The sequence below is a fragment of the Cervus elaphus genome, chromosome 33 (genome assembly GCF_910594005.1).
Source record: "Cervus elaphus chromosome 33, mCerEla1.1, whole genome shotgun sequence".
NCBI classification, from domain to species: Eukaryota; Metazoa; Chordata; class Mammalia; order Artiodactyla; family Cervidae; genus Cervus; species Cervus elaphus.
The window spans coordinates 36,781,792-36,808,382 of record NC_057847.1 but is presented as its reverse complement, the minus strand read 5'-3'; the positions used below and the strand labels follow the sequence as shown (position 1 = coordinate 36,808,382).

General features: G+C 37.1%; 1 protein-coding gene across 4 annotated transcripts in view; it reads right to left on the bottom strand.

The window, feature by feature from the left end:
- KCNH7 (potassium voltage-gated channel subfamily H member 7) overlaps positions 1 to 26,591 on the bottom strand; it is a 498,938-nt gene that overhangs the window by 65,196 nt on the left and 407,151 nt on the right. For all 4 annotated transcript variants that reach the window (XM_043894913.1, XM_043894912.1, XM_043894914.1 and 1 more), the window contains one exon: positions 9,057 to 9,482. In XM_043894913.1, coding sequence (XP_043750848.1) covers positions 9,057 to 9,482 — 426 coding nt within the window. The remainder of the gene's footprint in view (positions 1 to 9,056; positions 9,483 to 26,591) is intronic.

Below are 26,591 nucleotides of genomic sequence, written 5' to 3'. Positions count from 1 at the left end.
TACTCCTCTAGAGCCAGACATCCTGGAATGTGAAGTCAAGTGGGCCTTAGGAAGCAGCATTATGAACAAAGCTAGTGGAGGTGATTGAATTCCAGTTGAGCTATTTCAAATCCTAAAAGATGATGTTACGAAAGTGCTGCACTCAATAGGCCAGCAAATTTGGAAAACTCAGCAGTGGCCACAGGACTAGAAAAGGTCGGTTTTATCCCAGTTTCAAAGAAAGGCAATACCAAAGAATGTAGAAACTAACACACAATTGCACTCATCTCACTTGCTAGCAAAGTAATGCTCAAAGCTCTCCAAGGAAAGCTTCAACATTATTTGAACTGAGAATGTCCAGATGTTCAAGCTGGATTTAGAAAAGGCAGAGAACAAGAGGTCAGATTGCCAACATCTGTTGGATCAACAAAAATGCAAGTGAGTTCCAGAAAAACATATTCTTTGGTTTTATTGACTGTGTGGGTCACAACAAACTAAAAAATTCTTCAAGAGATGGGAATACCAGACCACCTTACCTGCTACCTGAGAAATCTGTATTCAGATCAAGAAGGAACAGTTAGAACTGGGCATGGAACAATGGACTGGTTCCAAAGAGGAAAAGGAGTACATCAAGGCTGTATATTGTCACCCTGCTTATTTAACTTATATACAGAGTACATCACATGAAATGCTGGGCTGGATGAAGCACTGGTTGAAATCAAGATAGCAGGGAGAAATATCAATAACCTCAGATATGCAGATGACACAACCTTTGTGGCAGAAAGCACAGAGAAACTAAAGAGTCTCTTGATGAAAGTAAAAGAGGAGAGTGAAAAAGCCAGCTTAAAACTCAACACTCAAAACACTAAGATCATGGCATCTGGTCCCATCACTTCATGGCAAATACATGAGAAAACAATGGTAATAGTGAGAGACTAAATTTTCTTGGGCTCCAAAATCACTGCAGATGGTGACTGCAGCGATGAAATTAAAAGCTACTTGCTCCTTGGAAGAAAAGCTATGACCAACCTAGACAGCATATTAAAAAGCAGAGACAATGGCTGATTCATGTCAATGTATGACAAAAACCATTACAGTATTGTAAAGTAATTAGTCTCCAACTAATAAAAATAAATGGAAAAAAAATAAAAAGCAGAGACATTACTTTCCAACAAAGGTCCATCTAGTCAAAGAGTTGCTTTTTCCAGTAGTCATGTATGGATATGAGAGTTGGACTATAAAGAAAGCTGAGTGTGGAAGAATTGATGTTTCTCAACTGTGGTGTTGGAGAAGACTCTTGAGAGTCCCTTGGACTGCAGGGAGATCCAATCAGTCCATCCTAAAGGAAATCAGTCCTAAATATTCATTGGAAGGACTGATGTTGAAGCTGAAACTCCAATACTTTGGCCACCTGATTTGAAGAACTGACTCATTTGAAAAGACCCTGATGCTGGGAAAGATTGAAGGAAAGAGGAGAAGGGGACGACAGAGGATGAGATGGTTGGATGGCATCACCAACTGGATGGACATGTGTTTGAGCAAGCTCCAGGAATTGGTGATGGACAGGGAAGCCTGGCGTGCTGCTGTCCATGGGATTGCAAAGAGTCATACATGACTGTGTTTGAACTGAACTGAGTGATAATGTTCCTTTGCATCAATGATATTGAGGTAATTTGCTATGGATGGCATGATGTTTGATAATGCAAAAATTAAGAAATAGAGAACCTTTTCTTGATGTCTGGATGGCATTAGCATTAGGAAGATATTAATGACACTGGTAAGCCCTGTTACTACCACTGTTCATTTTCAGTGACAATAGATCTTGTGTTATTTGTATTCTACATATATGGCATACAGCACAGCTATATCAGTCAACATTTGTAGTTATCAGTGTTCTTAGGTATATAAATATTAATATATGCATATAAACTTTTCTATTATCTATATAAATGCATGTATATATGTGTATGCAATATACATACACAGCTATGAAATCCTTTATTAAAATGCAAATTTAAAGAAAACTAACCTTATCCTGCTTAATATTGTATTTATTGTTTAATTATGGGCTTCCTCATTATCACTAGGTACACACATGAAATTAGAAGACCACTACTCCTTGGTAGGAAAGCTATGACAAATCTAGACATGTGTTAAAAAAGCAAAGACATCATTTTGCTTACAAAGGTTCATATTGTCAAGGCTATGGTCTTTTTCGTAGTCATGTACAGACATGTGAGAGCTGGACAATAAAGAAGGCAGAACACCAAAGAACTGATACTTTCGAACTGTGGTGCTGGAGAAGACTCTCGAGTGTCCTTTGGAAAGCAAGGAGATCAAACCAACCAATCTTAAAGGAAATCAACCCTGAATATTCTTTGGAAGGACTGTTGCTGAAGCTCCAATACTTTGGGCACCTGATGCAAACAGCTGACTCATTGGAAAAGACACTGATGCTGGGAAAGATTGAAGGCAGAAGGTGAAGAGGGTGACAGAGAATGAGATGGGTGGAAGGCATCACGGATTCAATGGACATGAACTTGGGCAAACTCTGGGAGGCAGAGAGGGACAGGGAAGCCTGGCATGCTGCAGTCCATGGGGTCATGAAGAGTTGGACATGACTTGGCAACTGAACAACAACAAGCATCTGATAACTTCACTCTATCTTTTTATGCAGACATGCCTGAAGCATTTACATAGTCAACTAGGTATTTTATAATGAACATTTCTTTTGTTTTTCCTTTATATTAAAGATAGTATTATATATTTGTGAAATTACGTGTGTAAGAAGGCTATATTATCCATGACTTTTATTTAGCAACAGCAGAAAGGGTCATTAAAAATATCTGTTATGTTGGTTCTGATGGAGCTGGGAACCAACACCTTGTACCTTCATGCCTCTAATGGGCTTCCCTTCTAACTAGCCTGACCCTTTTAACCTGGAAAACTCCCAGCGGTAATCAAAAACCTCCCCTTCATGCTCACATGTCCTTCTGTACATAGTAACATTAAAGCTGCCATCAGATAATACTCTAGGGGTCTTTTCTCACTCTTTCCTATAAACTCAGAAATGGTAACCCACTCCAGTATTCTTGCCTGGGAAATCCCATGGACAGAGGAGCTGTGTGGGCTACAGTCCATGGGGTCGTAGAGTTACACACGACTTATTGACTAAACAACTACAACAGAAAGCGTGGTTCCCAGTAAATGCTAATAGAATGAATGAATCTACTTGAGAAGGGAGTTATCGTACCCTCTCCTGGAAATCAAAAAATTAACTAAGTCAATTCTTATTAAAATTTACTTGAAACTGTAATTGGTAAAGCAAAGGCAGACAAAATTGGGCTACTCTTTGTCTAGTGGAGGTGTATGGTTCTGAGTCTTATCAGCCTGTCTTGCTTGAGGGCCTCTCAGACTCTCAAGTACCTCCATGAACCCTCAGTTTGAAAAACACTGAACTAGATTACCCCTCATCAGAATGACCTCAAGCTTAGTGATTTTAGTTCTTGTCATTCGATTTGGGGACCAAAATCCAAAGAAGTTTTTTCCTTCATATTCATATGATGAAAATTCCCAAATTAGCTCATGTGAATGTAAGATCTTTTACTTTGAAAGTATTTCTTTTTTCCCTGGTGCCAATAATGCAGGCAATGTGGGTTTGTTCCCTGGGTCAAGAAGATCGTCTAGAGAAGGGAATGGCAACCCACTCCAGTATTCTTACCTGGGACCCATGGACAGAGGAGCCTGGCGGGCTACAGTTCATGGGATCTCAGAGTTAGACATGACTGAACACAACAACATGATATATTATACCCTTTGGGGGAAAATTTCATTCTGAAATATCACTACATCTTGAAAGGCCTGATTATAGTTAAAAAATATAGTTTGCATAGAAAGGAGTATCTTCATTGTCACTCTTGAGAAATGTATCATGCAGCCCAATCCATCACTGGTCTTGTTATCCTTCATAGTTGATTCTTTACGCTCCTTTCAGACCGCCCCTCCCACTTGCTAGTTTTGATGCCCACATACTTCTCCCTACCACACACCCCGAGCACCTGTGCTTTGCAAGACAACTTGAGTTGCTTGTGTGTGAGCACAGTTGTGCTGGACTCTTTGCAATCTTATGGACTGTAGCCTGTTGGAAAACTGTCCTCAAAAAATTTCCTTTCTGTCTCCTATTTTTCCAGGAATCCTAACTGCAACTAGCTATTCTAATAACAACTATACGATAGTAGACACTTTATAAATTTTTGTCGAATAAGTGGATAATTAAGGTATTTATGGATTAATGTGGTAACATTTAAGTTTTAAAAGGAATACTTATTAAAATAACAGGGATTTAATGCAAAGGGATGGGAAGGATAAAAAAGTAACCTTTGGCAAGTGATTACTATGTACCTGGTACTGGTCTAGTCTTTTCACATACACTGCTTTATGTTTAGATATCACAAGAATCTACCTCTCATCATATAACAGAAGAAAAATGAAGTCTTAAATGAGTTAAATATCTTGCTTAAGTATAGCAAGTAAGCTGGTTCAAGCTGGTTTTAGAAAAGGGAGAGGAACCAGAGATCAAATTGCCAACATCCGCTGGATCATCAAAAAAGCAAGAGAGTTCCAGAAAAACATCTATTTCTGTTTTATTGACTATGCCAAAGCCTTTGACTGTGTGGATCACAATGAACTGTGGAAAATTCTGAAAGAGATGGGCATACCAGACCTTACCTGCCTCTTGAGAAACCTATATGCAGGTCAAGAAGCAACAGTTAGAACTGGGCATGGAACAACAGACTGGTTCCAAATAGGAAAATGATTACATCAAGGCTGTATATTGTCACCCTGCTTATTTAACTTATATATAGAGCACATCATGAGAAATGCTGGGCTGGATAAAGCACAAGCTGGAATCAAGATTGCCGGGAGAAATATCAATAACCTCAGATATGCAGATGACACCACCATTATGGCAGAAAGTGAAGAACTAAAGAACCTCCTGATGAAAGTTAAAGAGGAGAGTGAAAAAGTTGAGCTTAAAGCTCAACATTCAGAAAACTAAGATCATGGCATCTGGTCCCATCACTTCATGGCAAATAGATGGGGAAACAGTGGAAACAGTGGCTGACTTTATTTTTGGGGGCTCCAAAATCACTGCAGATGGTGATTGCAGCCATGAAATTAAAAGACGCTTACTCCTTGGAAGGAAAGTTATGATCAAATTAGATAGCATATTAAAAAGCAAAGACAGTACTTTGCCAACAAAGGTCCATCTAGTCAAGGCTATGGTTTTTCCAGTGGTCATGTATGGATGCGAGAGTTGGACTATAAAGAAAGCTGAGCAGCGAAGAATTGATGCTTTTGAACTATGGTGTTGGATAAGACTCTTGAGAGTCCCTTGGACTGCAAGGAGATCCAACCAGTCCATCCTAAAGGAGATAAGTCCTGGGTGTTCATTGGAAGGTATTGATGTTGAAGCTGAAACTCCAATGCTTTGTCAACCTCATGCGAAGAGTTGACTCATTGGAAAAGACCCTGATGCTGGGAAAGATTGAGGGCAGGAGGAGAAGGGGATGACAGAGGATGAGACAGTTGGATGGTATCACCAACTTGATGGACATGGATTTGGGTGGACTCCGGGAGTTGGTGATAGACAGGGTGGCCTGGCGTGCTGCGGTTCACAGGGTCGCAGAGTCGGACAGGACTGAGTGACTGAACTGAACTGAAGTGGCACAGAGGTGAATCAAACTCAGGTCTGTCTGACTCCAAAGCCAGGATCGTACCCGTATCATAACACATTTTAAGAGTGAGGAGCAGGTTTGGAGACATGGGGGAACCCAGGAAATCATATGTAACAGAGTAAGGAACTGACATTGCTTTTCTTGATGCAAACTTCACTTTCTGTCTGATACTATATGAGAAAGGTTATCCAGACACCATTTTTTTCCCCAAGATTATTTCATCCTATACTAATGTGAACCACATAAATTTACTCTTGTTTCAGCTCACCTGAAGTTCTGTTTGAAACAGTGATAACCTGAATTACTTATTTTAGGAAATCTTTATTTTCAAGTAATATAGTAACTGAAGCTGAACTGATTGTGTTGCAATCTAGAAATTTTCCTAGAATAATCAGCATATTCTAATATTCACTTGTTTGATTGCTACTGATGAAATATCATTAGTAAATTAACTTCCCATAACAATCTTGTTTATCTATTTATTTGTTACCCATTCTTTCATTTCACTAAGCTAAAATTTATTTACTGTTGGTGTACATATTTTAAAATTTGAAAGAGTGAGGTTTTACTCTTTATCAATAGGATCTTATTTGGTGTAATTACATGGATTTACCCATAATAAGAGGTTCATAAAGATAAATACTGATAAAGAAGTATTTTGCTTTCTTGCCCTTTAATTAAAAACCAAAGTTAGGAGTATCTAACATTAAAATTTCAACAAATTTAACAGCAGCTGATTTTGAGTATTTTGCTGAGTTTTACATATATTATTTCATTAGAGTCTCAAAAAAAACCCCAATTTTAAGAAGGGAAGTAATATTATCATCCTTATAGATGAGGAGAGTCAAGTTTGAGACTTTGTCTAAGTTTTGTAGAATCCAGGAAGAATATATTGTTTAACTAACCTGTTCTTTATTCATCCAGTTTGATGGGCATGTTCTATGGGAGACAATTTACCTCTAAACCTATTGTCCCCCTAGCTAAGGAGGATTCACTTGCCCTCAAGCCCTAATTGGTCAGGAGCAAACCATCTACAAAGGGTGTTTATGATATCTGATCTCCTCTTGGAAAAAAAAAAAAGACAGTGAGGCCCTGATGGATTCGGAACATGCTCAGTTGCTGAGTCATATTTGACTCTTGGTGACCCCTTGAATTGTAACCCACCAAGCTCCTCTGTCCATGGGATTTCAGGAGTGAAACCCTCATCTCCTATGTTTCTGCACTGCAGGCAGATTCTATACCTGCTGAGCAACTGGGAAAAACCTCTTAAGTGGGAAAGGACCCTGAATTTTAGTTTCTTTTGTTTCTTTTCTTTTTGGCCATGTCATGTGGTTTGTAGAATCTTAGTCTCTAAGAATTGGAATATTTCCTCCCATATCAATAAACAAGAATGCCACAGTAATCAGTAGCCACGAGGCTGCAGCCCATCCCTATGGGTAGCCCTGAGGGACTCAGGATGTGAAACACACAAGATACTGGCCCCAGACAGCTTTGATGCACATGAAAGGAATGATTTCAGTGAGCCCAGACTCTTACATCTTCCCATACATAGAAAAGTACTAAATTCCTTAACTGACACTCCAATACTTTGGCCACTTGATGCGAGGAGTCGACTCATTTGAAAAGACCCTGATCCTGGGAAAGATTGAGGACAGGAAGAGAAGAGGGCAACAGGACAGGAAGAGGATGTGATGGTTGGATAGCATCACTGACTCAACAGACATGAATCTGAGTAAACTCCAGGAAATAGTGAACAACAAGGAAGCCTGGAGTGCTGCAGTTCATGAGGATGCAAAGAGCTGGACGTGACTGAGTGACAGCAACAACTCCTTAACTTGGAATATCTCGTTTTCTTTAATTAACAATAATCTTCTGCTGTTCAGACTACCTGCCCTTTTCTGCAAAACTATATAACCTGGCTCCTCCACTCACCTCCTCAGAGCAGTTCTCTCAAGGTTACTCTTTGGTATGATGTGAAGTCCTAAAAATTCCCACTGCATAAAACATAACTCTCAACTTCTAGGTTGTGAATATTTTTTAAGTTGACCATGACCAAGGATTGATCACAGGACCACAGAGGTTAGACATCAGGCTGCAGTGAAAGCATGAAGTCCTAACCACTGGATTACCAGGGCATTCCCAAACCTGAATCTTAAAAATTCAAAACACCAAGCTTATTTTTCTCAATCTAATACCTTAGTCTTACTTTCACACCTTCTGTAAAACTTTCTATTAAAGAATCCAGGAAATTTATTTACAAAAACTTAGCAACTAAACACAGTAAAGAATCAGCCTGTAATGTGGGAGACCTGGGTTCAATCCCTGGGTTGGGAAGATCCCCTTGAGAAGGAAATGGCAACCCATTCCAGTATCCTGACCTGGAGAATATGGATTGTATAGTCCACAGAATCACAGAGAGTCGGACACAACTGATCGACTTTCACTCACTTACTCACTCAGCATCTAAGCACAGCACAACACACACAGTGGCAATAAAACAGAGGAGATTTTAGGAGAACATGATTTGTTTTGGTTCAAAGAACCATTTGAGAAGAACCTGATTAAAATTATGTCCTTTCTATCCAGAAAATGCACATCCACTTGTCAAATTTCCTTAAAATTTTGAACTTTATAAGATACTGGGGATACAAGAAGTATTTTCAAACCTAGATATTATTTAAGAGAAAGAGTTTTGGATAAAACATCTCAGAAGATTCCTCTTACACATAATTTGAACATAAAACAAGTCCCTCCTCTCACAAACTACAATTATGAGCTAAGAAAGAAAGAAGTATCTTCATCTTAGATAGTTTTATATCTATAAAACTAATATGTAGAAATTATATATCCCAGGAATATGCTATGGTCTTCCCTGGTGGCTCAGATGGTAAATAACCTGCCTGCAATTCGGGAGACCTGGGTTCAATCCCTGGGTTGGGGAGATACCCTGGAGGAGGGAATGGCAACCCATTTCAGTATTCTTGCCTGGAGAATCCGCATGGACAGAGTAGTATGGTGGGCTATAGTCCATGGGGTCTCAAAGGATGAGACCTGAATGAGCATGAATAAGTGACTAAGCACAGAATGAAACACTTGTCTCAAAGTTTAATTTGTTTTTTAAAGGATAGTCTTTACTGATTTTTAGCAAAAATAGAAAAAAATTGCTAATCATTTGCAATGGCAAAAAGGTTTCATTTCATTTTATAGCATTTCCAGTTGGAAATGAATTTTATCTGTGAGATATAGAAATGTGTAAAGCAACAACTTATTTTGTAGTTAAAATAGCTTCACTTTATATTTTCAACCTTTTAGAAAATAAGATTCTTAAGCAGCTCTTACCTCATCAGAACCCGATCCAAAAATCAGCAAGTCAAAAGGAATTGCTGCAACCATGTCAATCAGGAACCAGCCTTTGAAGTAGTGTATTGCTATTTTGGCTGGATCACTTACCACTTCTTCATTCTGATTTACATATGTTGTTCTGAAGTTGATTAGAATATCTATGATAAACATAATATCCACAATCAAGTCTACCACATTCAAAGGGCTACAGGAATAGCCACATTCTCGTCTTTTCTGTTCTTCTCTGTCATTGAGGAGAAAGGCTGCAGAATAGGGAGTGAATATAGCAGTGTATATGACCAACAGAAGAATAAGCCAATCCCAGACGGCCTTGAAAGGACTGTAGTGCAATATTGTAAACTTGTTGATGCGTGGTGTCTGCAGTTTATATTCTGGTAGAACATCTGCTCCTAAAGAGAGAACCTGAATAAAGAAAAGAGAACCATACACTACATAAAAATGTGATTATTTAATCTACAAACCTATAAAAATATCAACTTAATTATACAGCAAAATATTTTAGAAAAAATTCATGTAATTATGAAGTATGTGCATTTAAAATAACCCCACAATTTAGTATATTTGACCCCAGAAAACTTCATTGGTATTCCTTGATAAATATAATTTTCACTAAAAAAAAAAATAATGAATATTGTCCCTGAGTTACTAAGGAATGGTTAGTGGTTCCTTTGGAAATAAAACACACTGCTATTTTTTAGGAAATCATAAAATCAATTGAATACATGGGCATTTCAGTTTTCAGACTTAAGAAAGGATTGATTGCAATGATTAGAAACAGCCTACTTGGATCCATGGTCTTATTTAATTTATAATTAAGGCTTGATAAATTAAACCTAATTCATTCAAATCTTCAATTAAAATTTTCTCACCTGAAAATCTTTTTTAATATTAGAAAAAGTGACATGAGATTAAAATAAACAAAATGAGTCTTTTCCCTAAAAGGCTGAAAAAGTATTTAATATTCTGAGACAATTATACTTTCACTTGAACTCCTTCATCACATTTAGGGAACTGTGTAGAAAGAATGGTGCAAGGAGACATTCAGAATATTGATCTGGAAAGGTTGCAAGATTCTCAGCCACCAAGTCTACTTAAACTCTAAGATTTATTTTATTTAATAAAGCATTGCAAGGACTAAAATCGTTCACCTTTAGAGTCTCAGTTTATATGAAAAAATGAGAGCTACACTAATTCAAGTGACCCTACTCAGTAGAAAATTTCCACGTAGATTTTAACTTGATTATAATAATAATTTCAATTTTAAATCTCATTTTCATATACCATATGAAATTGTCATATACTATATCTTTTTTTCACACATAATGAGCCATTTAAAGAATTTGAGAAGTTAAATAACCCCAACTGAGATACAACAAGACTTTTAAATATAACCATAGTTCAGTTAAAATGGACAAAACTGTTTTTAGATTAACAGCTAAACTGATTCAATTAGCTTTAGAAAAAAATAATAAAGAAATGGGAGTAAAGCCCAGAGTAAATCTGAACTACAATTATATGGTGGAAAAGGAATTTTTATTATGAGAAATGATAAGAATTAATTATTAGTAGAAGACAACTCTGAAAAATGTGATTTCACTGTTTATGAAATAATAAATATCTTCAGAAATCAAGATTTTTATCAATATCTACATGTAACTCTCAACATCAAAATAAGAATAATGTTTACATAACCTGTCATTTGATAAGTGCAGACAACTCTATCCTGTTATGCTTTGTATAAAAACCAGTGTATGATATTTTGGTCCGGAAGGAATGGATCATCTTGTAAGGTATCATTATGTAATGTTCCTTTCTCAAAAACCATGAACTACTCAGTATTTAGAAAGTAAAATTCAAAACCTTATTTTGACTCTCAAAGTCATCTAAAATATAGACCTTTTCTATCTTCTCAGTTCCTTTTCCCATTAGATTCCTCTGTGCACTCAGTGTACTCTGGCAAACCCTAACTAAAATTTCTGAGATCTTCCCACATCCCTGAAGTCACGAATTTCTCTCATTAAAAAAAAGGGTAGATAATCATCCAAAGGAAAAAGAAAGTTATTTTTAAATTTATGGGTATATCCTGAGCTTGCTTCCTGATTAAGTCTCACGCTCTTGATACCAATTTTCCACACTGGACAATTTGAATATTTGTTTTAGCAGAAGTGTACATTAGAGTACATCCAGCATCTTAGAGTTGCCCTTGAGATGTAAAAACTGGGTAGAACTCTTTGCATCCCAAGTATGCAGACTTTCATATAACAGTTGGATGACTACTGTGCTAAGAGGGGAGTCTGAAAAATTAGGAAGACATTGTTCCTGACATCACAGAATCAATCGTTTATTGGGAGAAATACATGAACAAGAAAATGGGAGCCCTGTGAGGTCCACCCAGCTGCTGAGATTGATGGTAGCACTGATGGGGTAGGGGAGCAGCCTTCATAGAGGAATTTCAGGAAAAGAAAGCACTTGAACTGAGCCTTCAAGTAGGAAGTGGTTGGGGATGATGAAGTTGGAATGGGAAGGCACTTACAGGCAGAGGAAACAGAATGAGCAAAGGAAGGGATTCGTAAAATGCTATGTTGTGTGTTGAGGAACTTTAAGCTGCCTTATCTTGCTGACAGATAAAATGCAAGGGGATATTGGTGAAGGATGGCAGCAGAAGACCTAATGTGACATGATTGGAACCTCAGGCTTTCTTCTTTAAGTTAGGGTTACTCACATTTGAAAAAAACACAGACTCCTTTCAAAAAGAAATACTTAGTACAGAACTCCAATGATTATTATTTTATTCTTATTTATAATGTTAGGTAAATATGTACAAGGGGCTTCCCTGGTGGCTCAGTGGTAAAGAGTCTGCCTGTGATGTAGGAGACTCGTGGGAGACTTGGGTTCAATTCCTGATCTAGGAAGATAACCTGGAGTAGGAAATGGCAACCCACTTCAGTATTCTTGCCTGGGAAATCCCATATGTAGAAAAGTCTGGCGGGCTACTGTCCATGGGGTCATCGAGAGTCAGACACGACTGAGTGACTAACATTTTCACTTTTTTTTTTTCCACTTTCAAGATGTCTTATATGGGTGTTTAGTACTCCCAAGAGAGAAGTGGAACTATCTAGTCTTGTTAAAGTCAAGGACTAGAAGTAGTAGAGCATTACTCCTGTCATATACTATTGGCCAAAGCAATCATGGCCCAGCCTAGATTCTAAAAAAGTGGTAAGTTAGGCTTTACCTTTTGATAGGGGAATGGCAGGAGTGTGGAAAGAAGGGATAAACTGGAGCCATCTTGGAGATAAGCTGTCACAGAAATTGTTGACAAGTATTGTTTTTAGATGTGTTAATGATATTGTGCTATGTTTTAAATAATAGTTTGAAACTTTTAGGGATACATAATAACGTATTTGTGGATGAAACACTATATGAGGTGGGTTCCAATAAATCCAGAAAGAGGGAAGGGAAAGGTGAATGGAAAAGTCTGGTTATATGCAACAACAATAGATGTACATTGACTTTTATTGAAATTGGGCAAAGGTATAAACTATTCTATTTTTACAATATGCTTAAACTGTTTACAGTAATAATAATCATAATAATAAAAATATAAAATCTCACTCAGAAAGGGCCAAGATATTGAGGATCAGTATCAGTTCAGCTGCTTACTCGTGTCTGACTCTTTGCGACCCCTTGGACTGCAGAATGCCAGGCCTCCCTGTCCATCACCAACTCCTGGAGCCTGCTCAAACTCATATTGAGGATGGCCCTACACATATCACAGGGTCTCATTCCTATCAGAATTGAGTTGGTTCCTTGTTAGGCAATTTGGAATTCCTTTTTCTACAACAGAATGTTTACTTTGCTCTCCACATATCTAATTTATACTATGTTTATTTCTATTCAGTCCATGGATCCTACACATAATCCCAGTGACGCCCAGCTGTGAACTGTTTCCCCTTAAATTTTGTCAAATTGCTGGCTGGGACAAATTATGTTTTAAGAAGATAGCTGGACATGCTAAGTCTGCAGATGCCCATTTCTCTGAGTATACTTAGCTACACTGCTCACCAACTTAGATTAAAATACAGCCACTTTTCAAGACTCATCAGGTTAGGCCTCTTATTAAAATACTTTTACTTTATCAGTATTTCATATTCAAACTTTTTTCTGGGTTGATATAAGAAGCATGTTTCTGCATTCTTTCCTCTTGAAATGAAATGTTTATGTTGCTTAATGTCACTTTTGTAAATATTTGCATTATATATATTTATAATTCATTTCTAGTAAAAAATTGATTTCTCTTGAGATATCAAAAGTTTTCATATCTTTTTCTGTAAAAAATGATAACGAGTTATTTAATAACTTACAGTTACTTTTTTTTCTTGAGAAAACCTGTATGAGTTTAGAATTTCAGTTCTATTATTTCAAAGGCTTCCCTGGTAGCTCAGCGGTAAAGAAGAGCCTCTTGAAAAGGAAATGGCAACCCACTCCAGTGTTCTTGCCTGGAAAATTCCATGGACAGAGGAACCGGACAGGCTACAGTCCATGGGGTTGCAAGAGACAGACAACACTTAGTGACTAAACTACCATCATTATTGCTAATTCCCTTTATATTATTTTAATTGTCCTAATGATCTAAGTGCATGTATCTTTGATAATGACACCTCTCACTTTTTGGAATTGGATAAATGTGTGAATTGTAAGTTCCCAAGAAAATAAAATTAATTATGACAGTGCCTGGGAGTCATTCTGTTGGAAATAAAATATTAGATGGGTAAGTAGTTGTTCTAAAAAAAGGTAAGTAGGATTCTAAGCGGTCAATGGTTGAAGAGAAAAAGCCTGCTACACAGTCTATTACATTTCTTTAAGAGTCAACTTCTCCCACACATTTGAGAAATAGCACATTTTAAAAAGATAAAACATGATTAATTGAACTATTATAAGGATTTTCTTTTAAGAGAGAAAGCAAAGGAAGGAAGAAGCCTCACTGTATAAAAAAGGGGAACTCCATGGTCTCCAAAAAGACACATTTTCTTTCCTCAAACCACCAATTAATTGCACAGTATAATACAGCCTAAAATATGGTTTTCTTTACTAAGTACAGTTTTTCCCCTTTGCTAGCACATTAGTATTTGTTTAACCTCGAATGGTTAAAGTGTTATATAAAACCAAAATCTTTATAGGAAATAGCACTATTTATTCAATGAAGATCTACTGTGAAACTTTTGTGCAAACACCAGGATTAATAACCACTCTTCCTTTTTGAAAAGTGCAATAGGGAACGATTAAGCCTTCCAAAAGATTATACAGTACTTTTGGCAGCTGTTAAACACCATGCTGAGGTGTTGGTAGAGACTGCTCATCTGTTATTTACCCCTTACTCGGGACTCGCAGTTAACTAATAGGCTAGCTATATTTTTATCTATCTATAATAGTCAGTAACAAAATGAATCAGATAGATTATATAGCATCAGAAAAGAAACTCCCATGACTTTTAAGCGTTTGATTTGAGAAATAAAGCAAAACCTGAGTATTTTCACTGAAATGAGTAGTTCCATGGATGATTATCAAGATATTTAAATAAAAAGATGAAAATCAGTTACACAATAAATCAAATCTGTAGCATAGGAAATATTTTAAAATAAATAAAATTCTAAAATTAGGTAGTAGGATCACTGCAGCATTCTGTATTCAAATAATTTTCTAAAGCTTAGACATTTAATCACATGTGTGTTTATGTGTGCACACACATGTGTATCTGTGTGTGTGAATTGGATTCTGAAGATTGTATGAATTTGTGAAAATAAGAGTCATCTAATTAAATGTCAGGTTTAGTGCTTTGTTATTGTATGTTCTGTGTATGTTAATATGAAAAATATCTGCTTCTCAAAATGTGTGTGACTCTCTAAATATGAAGGAAATAGGTTAGACAGTATCTTAAACACTTATAATACTCTGATGTTACTTCAATATATGCATATTAAAAAATGACAGGTTCTTCCAGAACCATAAACTCCTTTTAACTTCCACACCAACGGGCAGCTGGGCAGTGGCTGTTGGTTCTGGCTCCATATTCAGTTAATTTTGAATCGGCCCCTCCCTTGTTGCAGCTGATCTGAGGAGCTTGGGGTATCACCTTGCTGCTGATATTAGATGCTTTCTGGCCTAACGTTTGCTTCCTTATCAGCCTCTTCTCTCTCTCTCTTTTTTTTTTTTTCTCATGGAAACTGTACATATGCACTCTTCTCTCCATTTATTTTATCTTTGTTTTAAAATGGACATAATTTAAAAAAAAATGGAGATCTGGAAAAGAAGCACTAGGCATACCAGTTCAAAAATCACAGAAGAATGAAGACTAGCCTTAAAGATGGGAGAGAGAGATACAGGGTTTAGATAGGACAGTTTGAGATAAATGTGCCAGATACCAGTTCAAGCAGGTGCCTGGTAGATGGTCTAGGACTGGGCTCCAGAGGAGCTTGGAGTCTGACACTTCATCCCGTAGAGACAGAGGCTGAAGTTCTGAAAAGTGGACTCATTAGCCAGGAAGGTGTAAAGACAGAGAGGATCCACTAGAAATAACTAAAATGTGGGATGGAGAATAAAGGCAAGGGAATATTCCTGGGGCTTAGCACTTTATCTGAATATACATAGTAAACACTCAAAATAGTTGAATGGACATGTTTGTAGCTTAAGAAAAAGAGACAACGAAAGTGGCAAGACAGAAAGTTCATGAGGGAAAGGATTTTGGGAGAAACAGCTGCTGTTGCCAAAATTTGTTGTTCTACCCTCCAGAGAGGAGAGTTGTTGCTAGAATGTGTCTGTCCGGCCAACAGCATGTTACTCAGCTCCATCTGCGTCTAACTATAGCCATCTGTCATGAATAGCATTTCTTGGCCAAACCCAAGCAGGTGTGTCCTTCCTTATTCACTCTTTTTTCCCTTCCTTGGCATAAAGCCAGATGCTTCCAAGTCTTCAGGGCTTTAAATCCTATGGGGTAGGGGAGTCATCAAGTGTAGGAAACCTGGGTCACCCAATCATCAAGTGGAGGAAATTATTCATTGCACAGAAACACCGGCTTCTGCTATTGCTTGAGGATGAAATATAATATTGTGGTAAGCCTCAGTGATATGAGCTTCCCAGATGGTACAGTGGCAAAAAATCCACCTGCCAATGCAGGAGACACAGGTTCGATCCCCAGGTCAGGAAGATCCCCTGGAGTAGGAAATAGCAACCCACTCCAGGATTACTGTCTGGAAAATTCCATGGACAGAGGAGTCTGGAGGGCTACAGTAGAACACGACTGAGCACACATGCACCTCAATGATATGAGGGTTTATTAGTTCCAGGTGCTAGTGTTACTCTAATACTTGGATCTTTGATAAGACAAAGATTTCAAACAGGCAAGAGAAAAATACCAAGTCCACAGCGTATGTCATCTCTTCCCTCTGCTCTCCCTTGAGGTTCATTTTAATAAAGTCACATCACTGGTGTTAACAATGATAGAGTGTCAACTTGCAAAAGATCAACAGAGCTACATCTAAATCCAGCTAAATCACATGAACCAGCACACTCACTAGTTTGGTGACTTTTTCAAGAGTGGAGTGAGTAAGGAGTAAAGAAGCCACAAAGGAATAGATACGCTCAAGCTCACTTTGCTCAGTCAGACTCTTTCTGCCCAGGAATCCCCAGAATCATTATCACTGACAAGAAGACAATGAGGAGTGAGGTGCTTTTTCTAACACCTCCCTCCTCGGGCAGGGGAGGACCAAACTCCTAGCTGCAGCTGCCAGCACTGCCGCTGGGCAGGAGCGGAGCTGCCCTCCTCGATGTCCTCTGTCAGCCTATTTTGGCCCCTGCTTTTTTTCCCTTGAAATATGATGCACCTGATGACACTGGACCCCTGAGAGGGTACCTGTTCAGCTCATCAATGCTGTCTCTTGGAGAAAGAGGAGCGTTAACATTGAATTAGTTACCAGGGCGGGTATTGAATTATGACATTCAATTCTCTCAACAGCTCTTTGAAATAAACATTGTTATCTCCATTTTTATAGACATGGAAACTGACTTAGAGAGGCTGAATAATTTATTTGAGGCCTCAGAGTTAACTATAGTATTATCAGTCATAGTAACTCTTAACTTTATTGAATGTCTATTATTTACTGAAGACTTAGTAGGCACTATCACTTTTAAATATGACAACTTTTACATCGGAGGTGCTTGTTACGAGTTCAATTATGTCCCCAGCAAAACATATGCTGTTGTCCTAATGCCCAGTATCTGTGAATATGACCTTATTTGGAAATAAGGTCTTTGCAGATGTAATCAAGGTAAGATGAGGTTATACGGGACTGAGGGGAGCTCTATCTAAGGACTGGTGTCCTTAGAAGGGAAGAGAACACAGACACACAGGAAATGCCATGTGATGATGGAGGCAGAGATTGAAGCGATGTGTCTATAAGCTAAGGAACACCAACACTGCCAGAAACACAGGCGCTGAGAGAAAGGCATGGAATAAATGTTCCCGGGGCCTCCAAATAGAGAGGTGCCCCTGCTAACACCTAGATTTGAGACTTCCAGCTTTCAGGACTGTAAAAGAGTAAACATAGGTTGTTTTAAACCACCTAGTTTGTGGTCATTTGTATGACAACAAAGGAAATTAAGACAATGCTATTGTTTATTCCACTCTACAGATAAAAAAACAAGGTTAGCTAACTTCCTAAGGTTGTCTGGTTCCATAAGGCCTGTGTTCTTATCTGCAGCAGCATGCGTGTCTCTGTTCTCAGTTGGGTCCCACTCTTTGTGACCCCCATGAACTATCAACTGTCAGGCATTTCTGTCCATGGGGTTCTCCTAGCAAGAATACTGAAGTGGGTTGCCATTTCCTATTCCCGGGGACCTTCTTGGTCCAGGGATGGAAGCCACACCTCCTGTATCTCTTGCATTACAGGCAGAATCTGTATCACTAGCGCCACCTGCCATGTTAGTGTGAGTTGCTCAGTCATGTCTGACTCTTTGTGACCCCATGGACTGTAGCCTGCCAGGCTCCTCTGTTCGTGGAATTCCAGGCAAGGATACTGGAGTGGGTTGCCATTTCCTCCTCCAGGAAGTCTTCCCAACCCAGGGATCAAACTCATGTCTCTTGCATTGGCAGGCGGACTCTTTACCACTGAGCCACCAGAGAAGCCCCTGATGGCCATGATGGGCACAAAAAATTAAAATAAAGACCATTTTAAATTAGAAATCCACAGTCTGTCAAATATTGCAGAATAAACAAGACTCCAGACTAAGACAACCCAGTTACATACCCCAGCTCTACCATGGCCATTTCAAAAATCTCCTGAGTATCAGATTTCTTAACAGCAAAATGAGGACAGCAATCTCCACCTCACAGGCATCTGTAAACTAAGTAAGGCAAAAAACATAAAGTTCTACATATAATTCCTGTTTCACTATAAACATCCAGTAAGTGAGTATTACTATTGTGTTTTAGGCATATTTACCTTGAACAGCTCTCAATTTAATTATAGATAACATTCAATGTCAATTTAAGTATTGACTGAACTCAGTTCTCTGATTTGACTCTTAGAGCAAGTCAACTGTGTAAAGATAGAGACAGCAGAAGACAGATAGTTAGGCCTCTTGGCTGTGTGTGTTTGCTGGTAAGATAATATTTTTTTCTTTATGAATATCTGTTATGCTATATTGGCCTGTGGGTCAATACACAGAGTGGTAATTTAGAGAATCAAGTATTTTTTAAAAGTCCTTAACACTTTGAAAGGACCCAGTTTAAGCAAGCAATAGGATATTTCCTCATAAAGTAGTACATGTCGTGGAACTAGGGAACATTTATAGTTGGCCTTGTTGGAATGCCTGCCATAAAGGAAACTGAATATCTGATGGGTTATTGGAGAAAATTACTCTTGAGGTCTTCAGCGATACTCTATTTTGTTCTATTTTACTCTATTCTCTATTTTGCTATAGGTAATGAAATGGTCCTTTTTAAAAATGAATCAGTAAGTATCAATGGAGTCCCTATTTGTTTTAAATTTTGAGTATGCTTTCTAAGGATCCTATAGAAATTACACATGCAACAAAATTGGTACAGCCAATTTTTGAGATTCTGTAATTCTACTATTTTGCTTATCTCACACTGGTTGTTTATTCAGTTACATTCAGTGAGATAAATATTAGTATGGTTTTGCTGTATTTGTATCATCTACAGGACAGGCTTAATGTATTTTAAGGAAAAAATCAGGAATAATCTTCGTAAAATTCCAGGATAAACTTCTCATCACAAGGAGATTTCTTTTTATTGTATCTATATGAGATGATGGAGATTGGCTGAACTTTTTGTGATAATCATTTCACAATATATGTAAATTAAACCATCATGCTGTATGCCTTAAACTTGTGATGTATGTCAATTATTTTTCAATAAAATGAAAAAAAATTCCAAGATGATGGAGAAATGCAAATGTGTGTGTGTGTGTATATGAGCAAGCACATAATTATCTGATGCAAAGTATTACCTTGGGATATATGAGTGGGTTTGAAATTATTTTGAAAAAATTAAGGTGTATGGTGTTGTTTACTTCTCAGGGACTATGTGTTTATGCTCTTTTTAGGAATTCTTAAAGTCATCTAGGACTTATAATAGTTAAAAATCCTGACTGAGGACATAAACTTCTATGGGTCTCTGAATTCCAAGAACCACAAACACATTTATAATATCGAGTGAGTGGAAATAAGACAGAAAGAAAGACAAAAGAGAATAAGAAATATTTAGACAGGAAAAGAAGTATAAATTAACGGGGAGTGGCACCAGCAGGAAATGTGCTCAAAGTTAAAGTCAAAGAAGGTGTCTTGACTGAAGCACAGGAGATCTGTTTCTCCATTATTGACAGAGATTTTCTGAGTACAGTTTACCGCTGAACAATACAGAGGTTAGAGGCACAAACCCTACTCCCGGTTAAATATCCATGTGTAACTTTGATTCTTTATATTCATTGTTCCTCTGTATCTAAGGTCCCATTCAATGGCAGATTGCGCAGGAGTGTAGTATTTCTTTTTTTAAATTTTTTTTGGACTCTAGTATTTCTATTGAAAAAATTCTGTGTAGTATTTACTATTAAAAAAAATTTTTGTGAATAAGTGGACCTAGACATTTCAAGCCTGTATTGTTCAAAGGTCCAAATGTATTTACAGGATGAACAGCCTACTAAAAATCTAAGGCTTGTGCTTTGCTTTTAAGTAACTTGGCTTCAAAGATGGTTTCTCATTCCTGCAAATTTTCCAAATGAGAAATGCTGTTTTGTTGAGGTTGAGAACATCCAGTTTTCAAGGAGCCTTAGCAACTGTGACCTTCCTACCAAATTTGCAGTTGACAGGTTTTCCTTGGTTGGGGCATGTCTGATGGTTAAGAGTCAGTAAAACTTGACTCTAATTGCGGGAATCCAGTCTAGTTGTTTACTTTTGTAACAAGTTCTTGGAAGGCCACAATTTGCCTCCTGGATTTGTTCTTTTTGGAGGTCTGACAAGTTTCGTTAGGGACCCAGAAGTGCAATGAATAGAAAAAGACAAAATATCTATAGATCAACTCAACACAACCATAAGAAGTAAAACAAGATGGCTTCTACAGAAACAGATGTTAAATTATCAATTTTTCTTTTACTTCCTTCCTCCTTCCCCCATATTCTTTCTCCTTTCTTACCTCCCTCTCTTCCTTCCTTCCAAAATGAAAAGGTTTAACAGAAGTCAAACCTTTGCAAAGAGGACTTATGAATCACTTCATAAATTCTTTACTATATTCTAAACTTCCTGATGGGTTTAACCATGTTTTCTATATATATCTTTTTTTTTTTTTTTGCACTTCAAACCACACCATATCCATTGCTGCTTATACAGTAAATACCCAATATGTATTTTTCCTTGGATGATTATCCTGTGACATAAGTGGTCAAAAATACGTAAGAGGAAAGTTGGTTATGTGACAAATTATTTTCCTGTTGTATTAAATTCAAAAGGCTTATGAAAAATGTCTTACTAGGACTCAGAAATAGGTCCTAAATATGGTATGGTCAGCCCAATTACTAAAATTGGGAATGTTTTCTCTATGTTTAAACAAAGACAAAACAAACAAAAATGAAAAAACTCCTCACAAACAGAAACAACAAAAAAGGTTGAAAAAAGCATTCTATATACTAAAAATTACTGAGCAAACCTGCACAATAAGAGAAAATTTGAAAATGATACTAAATTTTAATTACGATATATTCTCTCTTCTTCTAAGAGAGAAAACAGGCCAAATGTTTCACCAAAAACTATGACAGGTCTTGAGATTTAATCTGAGACTGATTCTATCATAGCTAAAAAGTAATTATATTTAAATGCTGACTAGAAGTGGCAATGAAATAACTTTTTTTGAGAGCTAAGTATTAATCAAAGTCTCTCTTTCAAAGTCATGCAGAGACATCTTGGGTAGTTCATTCAAGAAAATCACATTTGATTTTTTAAGTACATAACTTCAAGGCAATGGGCATATGAATTATCTGAAATAAGTAAAAAGAAATACATATGGCACTCTTGATTACTTAGGTGACTTGATGTGGAAGCATAATTTTGTAGCAGAGATTCATTAGTTTCTTATTTTTGTGTATCACCTCACAGGAATAACTTCCTAGGAGGTAATTTATCTTGATTTTAAATGGTTTTGAATTCCATTTTGACATACTATACTTTATATCTCATTAGGAATTTTTTACCTTTTCATTCTTTGAAAAAAACCTACTAAGATATTTGACTCCTATTTATGTCTTATGGGGTGAAGCGTGAATTTGATAATGTCAATCTGAAACACAAAGGACTATACAGTGACACAGAACAAATGAAAATTAAGCCAGTTTATGCCTTCTGATGACAAGTATGACTTTCTCCATAACCTTTATCTTAATAAATATGTAATAATATGATTATATTCATGCTTTAATCTCCCTTATTTCTTTGTTCTTACAGCTTTTATGTCTTGTTGATAGATAAAATATGCCAGTTTTTTAAAACTGTTACATTTTCTCTTTTGTCAGAGACACATATGAATAGCAAAAGTCTATTTCATTTGAGACTTTTGGCCACATTTTACATGGTAAACAGGAGCAATGTCCTATTTATGGCTCATTTCATATATAACCCTTCTTACTCAACTTGTCTTTCGATAAATTTGTGTGTCTCATATATAAAGTGAAAAGTTGCTCAGTCATGTCTGATTTTTTTTGTGGCCCCATGGACAGTAGCCTGCTAGGTTCCTCTGTCCAAGGAACTCTCCAGGCAAGAATACTGGAGTGGGTTGCCATGTCCTTCTCCAGGGGATCTTTCCAACCCAGGGATTGAATCTGGGTCTCCTGCATTGTGGGCAGATTCTTTACTCTCTGAGCCACCAGGGAAGAGACAATGGAAGAAATTTTATATTGGCATCTAAATCAGTGGTTCCCCAAGCCATGTATTTCACAGTTTGGTAATTTTTTTTTTAATGGGGTGTATTACAGGGTTACCAGGATTTTATTTAATCAATTACAAAGTTAGGGAAAGCAAGTGTCTTTTTCTGACTTTCATCATCACTTCATAAGATATATTAATATATAAATTAAGGGAGGACAGAGTCTTAGAATAAAAGGTAATAATATTACATAAGTAAATTTAATTTTATGGAAAACTCACTATACTGCTTCATCTTGCTTGTTTTTTTTATGGACAGTGCAAATAGTGTCTTCATCAAGTACTGCTTTGCAGACCAGGGTTTTGAAAAATTGTCATATAAATTATCTCAATTATAAAATACATGGGTTCAGTTAAGTGATCTCTAAAATCTCTTCCAGCCTTAACATACTCTGTTTCTGATTATTACTGCATTTTGGTACTAAAATTTACACTACTAGTCAAGAGTGGTTATTGTGTTGCTGATATTGAAATCAAGCTCTATTGTGAGAGTAAAGATTTCCAAAATATAAATGTAGTTTTTTTTAAAGCTTAAGGATATATCTCTACACTTATTGCCTAGGCATTTGCTTGGTAGAGAAGGATTTGAGAGCAGCAAGTCATTGAGTACAAAGATTTCTGCCCAAATATATTTCGTGTTTAATCTCACTGCCCTAAAGTGAAAGGTGCCTCAGATCAATAATTTTGGTCACAAAGATTATTCCGCTAGGGTCAATTCAGTGAGGTATGCGGAGTAATGTTGTGCTTATATTTCTGTTGAGGGTATAAGCAGGACATGACTATAGTTAACTGTATATTAATATTATACATTTACTCCCAATCCACTTACTATCACATAGATGTACATACTGCCACATAGTAATGCATCTCTTCATTCCATTTTCATCTTTTCCTTTATGAATTTTTAAGTAGCAATGGATCCAGGAAGAGGCATTTATTTTCCTAGATAATAGACTGGTTGCAATTCAATTATTTTGCAAATCAATCTCCAATATTTTTCTTTATAGAGTGTTCCTTTGAGTTAAACTCAACCTCTGAAGTCAATCAGAATTTACTCAGCACAGCACAAAGTCAAACATCTCACTAGTGTGCTGTCTTATTTCTCTTTGTTTAACTGGATTCATCTACTTTGCCACTATAAGCACATAGGATGGGGGCTAAACTTATAAAAGTGGATTTGAATGAGTATATAAATATAATGTCCATTGTGTGTATTAATGTCAATATGTTGGCTATTAGCTGAAAATAGCAAGAGAGACACTGCCTGTTAAATGTGTTAGGGAACTCTTGCTTGGCAATGGTGAATCATGAAAGAAAACTTAGAAGATATCAAAAACACATTTCTGTAATTCACTGTACATGTTGTAGATTTGGAATGATTAATTCTCATGTGAAGTGGCAGCTTAAGCTGCCATCTTGACCAGTATTACTTCTCTGGTAACTAGTTTTGGTTTCTTACTCAATTTGAAGACTGGTAATGGGCTTCCCAGGTGGAGCTAGTAGTAAAGAGCCTGCCTGCCAATGCAGGAGACATAAGAGAGGGGGGTCTGATCCTGGGTTAGGAAGATCCCTTGGACGAAGGCATGGCAACCCACTCCATGAATCCCATGGACAGAGAAGCCTGCTGGGCTCTCTGGGACCCCTGCTGGGTCCATGGGATCGCAAATAACTGGACACTACCGAAGCAACTTAGCACACACGCATGCAAATGGACTTTACTTGATTGCCACTCAGCAAAAATACTCAAAATTATCTAATTGCAAGTCAATTTTAGAATTATTTAGCTGGGCACTAAGATTATAAATAAGCTGTGGAATAAGGACAGGTAATTGTAAAATATTAAATATCAAATAGAGTAATAATGAATAACAATAAAGGGAAGAATCACTCACAAATGAAGAGATATATTGTTTTATCAATCTGCTCTTTAGGGAAAGAAGTGGATTACCCCATAGCCAGCATGTCATTTCCAAAAAATTCTTTTTGACTTCAGGGTGGATTTTAATTCCTTCCTATGACAGTGAAAGGTTTTGTTCTGGGAATTCACAAGATATTAAGAGAAACCATACAGCCTAAAGGATCCCACACTGACTGAGGGCTTGGAAGGCTATGTAAATTGTCTGTCTTTCAGGGAGAATTTAGTCAGAAGAAGTCATCATGTCACAGAGAAGCCAGAAGTGATTCTTTCACCGAAGTTGTGAAATCAATGTCAACTGAATTCTAAGTGTAATGAAACAAGCTCGATCAGCTGGTGACCTTGCACATTTCAGCTGCTCGAGGGTTTTGATGCTACATTTCTTGGTGTTCTGCACCTTAAGAATAGCCACCTTGACAGCGGTGCGCTCAGCAGTGACTCCATTTAAAACGTGTTTGGTTATGCATCTTGGAATTTGTTTACCTTAAGTCTGAGAAATCTGATTACTGATTACTTAATATACTCCAAGTTCTAGTTAGAGAAGAAAACTTAAGCAGCAATCTTAGGGCATTAAAATATCTGGGACACCAAAATACAAATAAAAATACCAACACATTCTGACCTTTTGCTTTGTATTAAGAAATATAAAGCTATTAAATCAACACAACTGAAACTTGTAATTTGAAACTAATTATTCAAAATTATGCAAGATTATTGACAAAATGTCATGGCAGAAGAATTTAATGAATTTAAAAGCTTTAAAAAAGCTATTCTTTTTTATAATGTGTTGAAAAGTTAAGGTGGCATGTAGTGGCTAAATACTGTTATGAGATTTTTATTTTGTATAGAAAATGTTAAGACAAACTTTTTAAGACTTTTTTCTTAGAAAGTATTTTTAAGACTTGTTTGAGGGCAAAAGTATATTTTAATAACTAAAATTTCAGAAAACATAAACTGAGCAATGACTACTTTTGACCTTGCACTGGAAATGCTGTCAGAGCGTCCCTGCACTCAAGCTGCTCTTGAACTGACCCAGGGAATGACTGTACAAACTAATAATTTTCATAAAATGTGCCAAGGGCCAGCCAAGCGAGACCCATCAATTGCTGTGGGGCCATCTAGGGATGCTTGACAAGGGTGCTATTTGAGTAAATTTTGAAGGGTAAATGGGATTTTTTTTTTTTTTTAATTTGGAAATGACATGATTTTCAGGAAGAGGTCATGACAGTAGTAAAGTCTGGAGACATGCTGGTCAAGATTATTCAGCAGGACAAGGGCTGTGGTCTTTGAAGCTTTCTATGAATAGGAACTACCTAGAAAGCTTGTCAAAGGCTGTTTTCCTCTCCTTTGCCCTCTGAATCTAGGTGAGACTGAGGAATATGAACTTTAACAAGCATCTCAAGTGAATCCAAAGCAGTGTCTCCTAGTATATAGTTATGTGTTTGAAGATGTGTGTGTTTGTGTGTGTATCTATGTTGTATGTGTGTTTAGTCTGCATGTGTATGTATTTGAGAATGGGCAAGGGGATATGGAGATGGTATGGATGAAGAGGTCTGTGGGGATACATCATGCAAAATGCCAGACTGGCATCATGCACAATTCAGGGCTGGATGAAAAGAGAGTACATCATGCAAAATGCCAGGTTGGATGAATAACAAACTGGCATCAAGATTTCCGGAGAAATATCAACAATCTAAGATATGGAGATGATACCATTCTAATCGAAGAAAGTGAAGAGAAACTCAAGAGCCACTTGATGAGGGTGAAAGAAGACAATGAAAAGGCTGACTTGAAGCTCAACATTCAAAAAACTAAAATCATGGCATCCAGTCCCATCATTTCATGGCAAATAGAATGGGGGAAACAATGGAAACAATGACAGACTTTATTTTCTTGGGCTTCAAAATCACTGCAGACAGTAACTGCAGCCATGAAATTAAAAGACGTTTGCTTCTTGGGGGAAAAATATGACAAACCTAGACAGTTTATTAAAAAGCAGAGACATCACTTTGCTATAGGGACAAAAGTCCATATAGTCAAAGTTATGGTTTTTCCAGTAGTCATTATGTATGAGAGAATTGAACCACAAAGAATGCTGAGTGCTAAAGAATTAA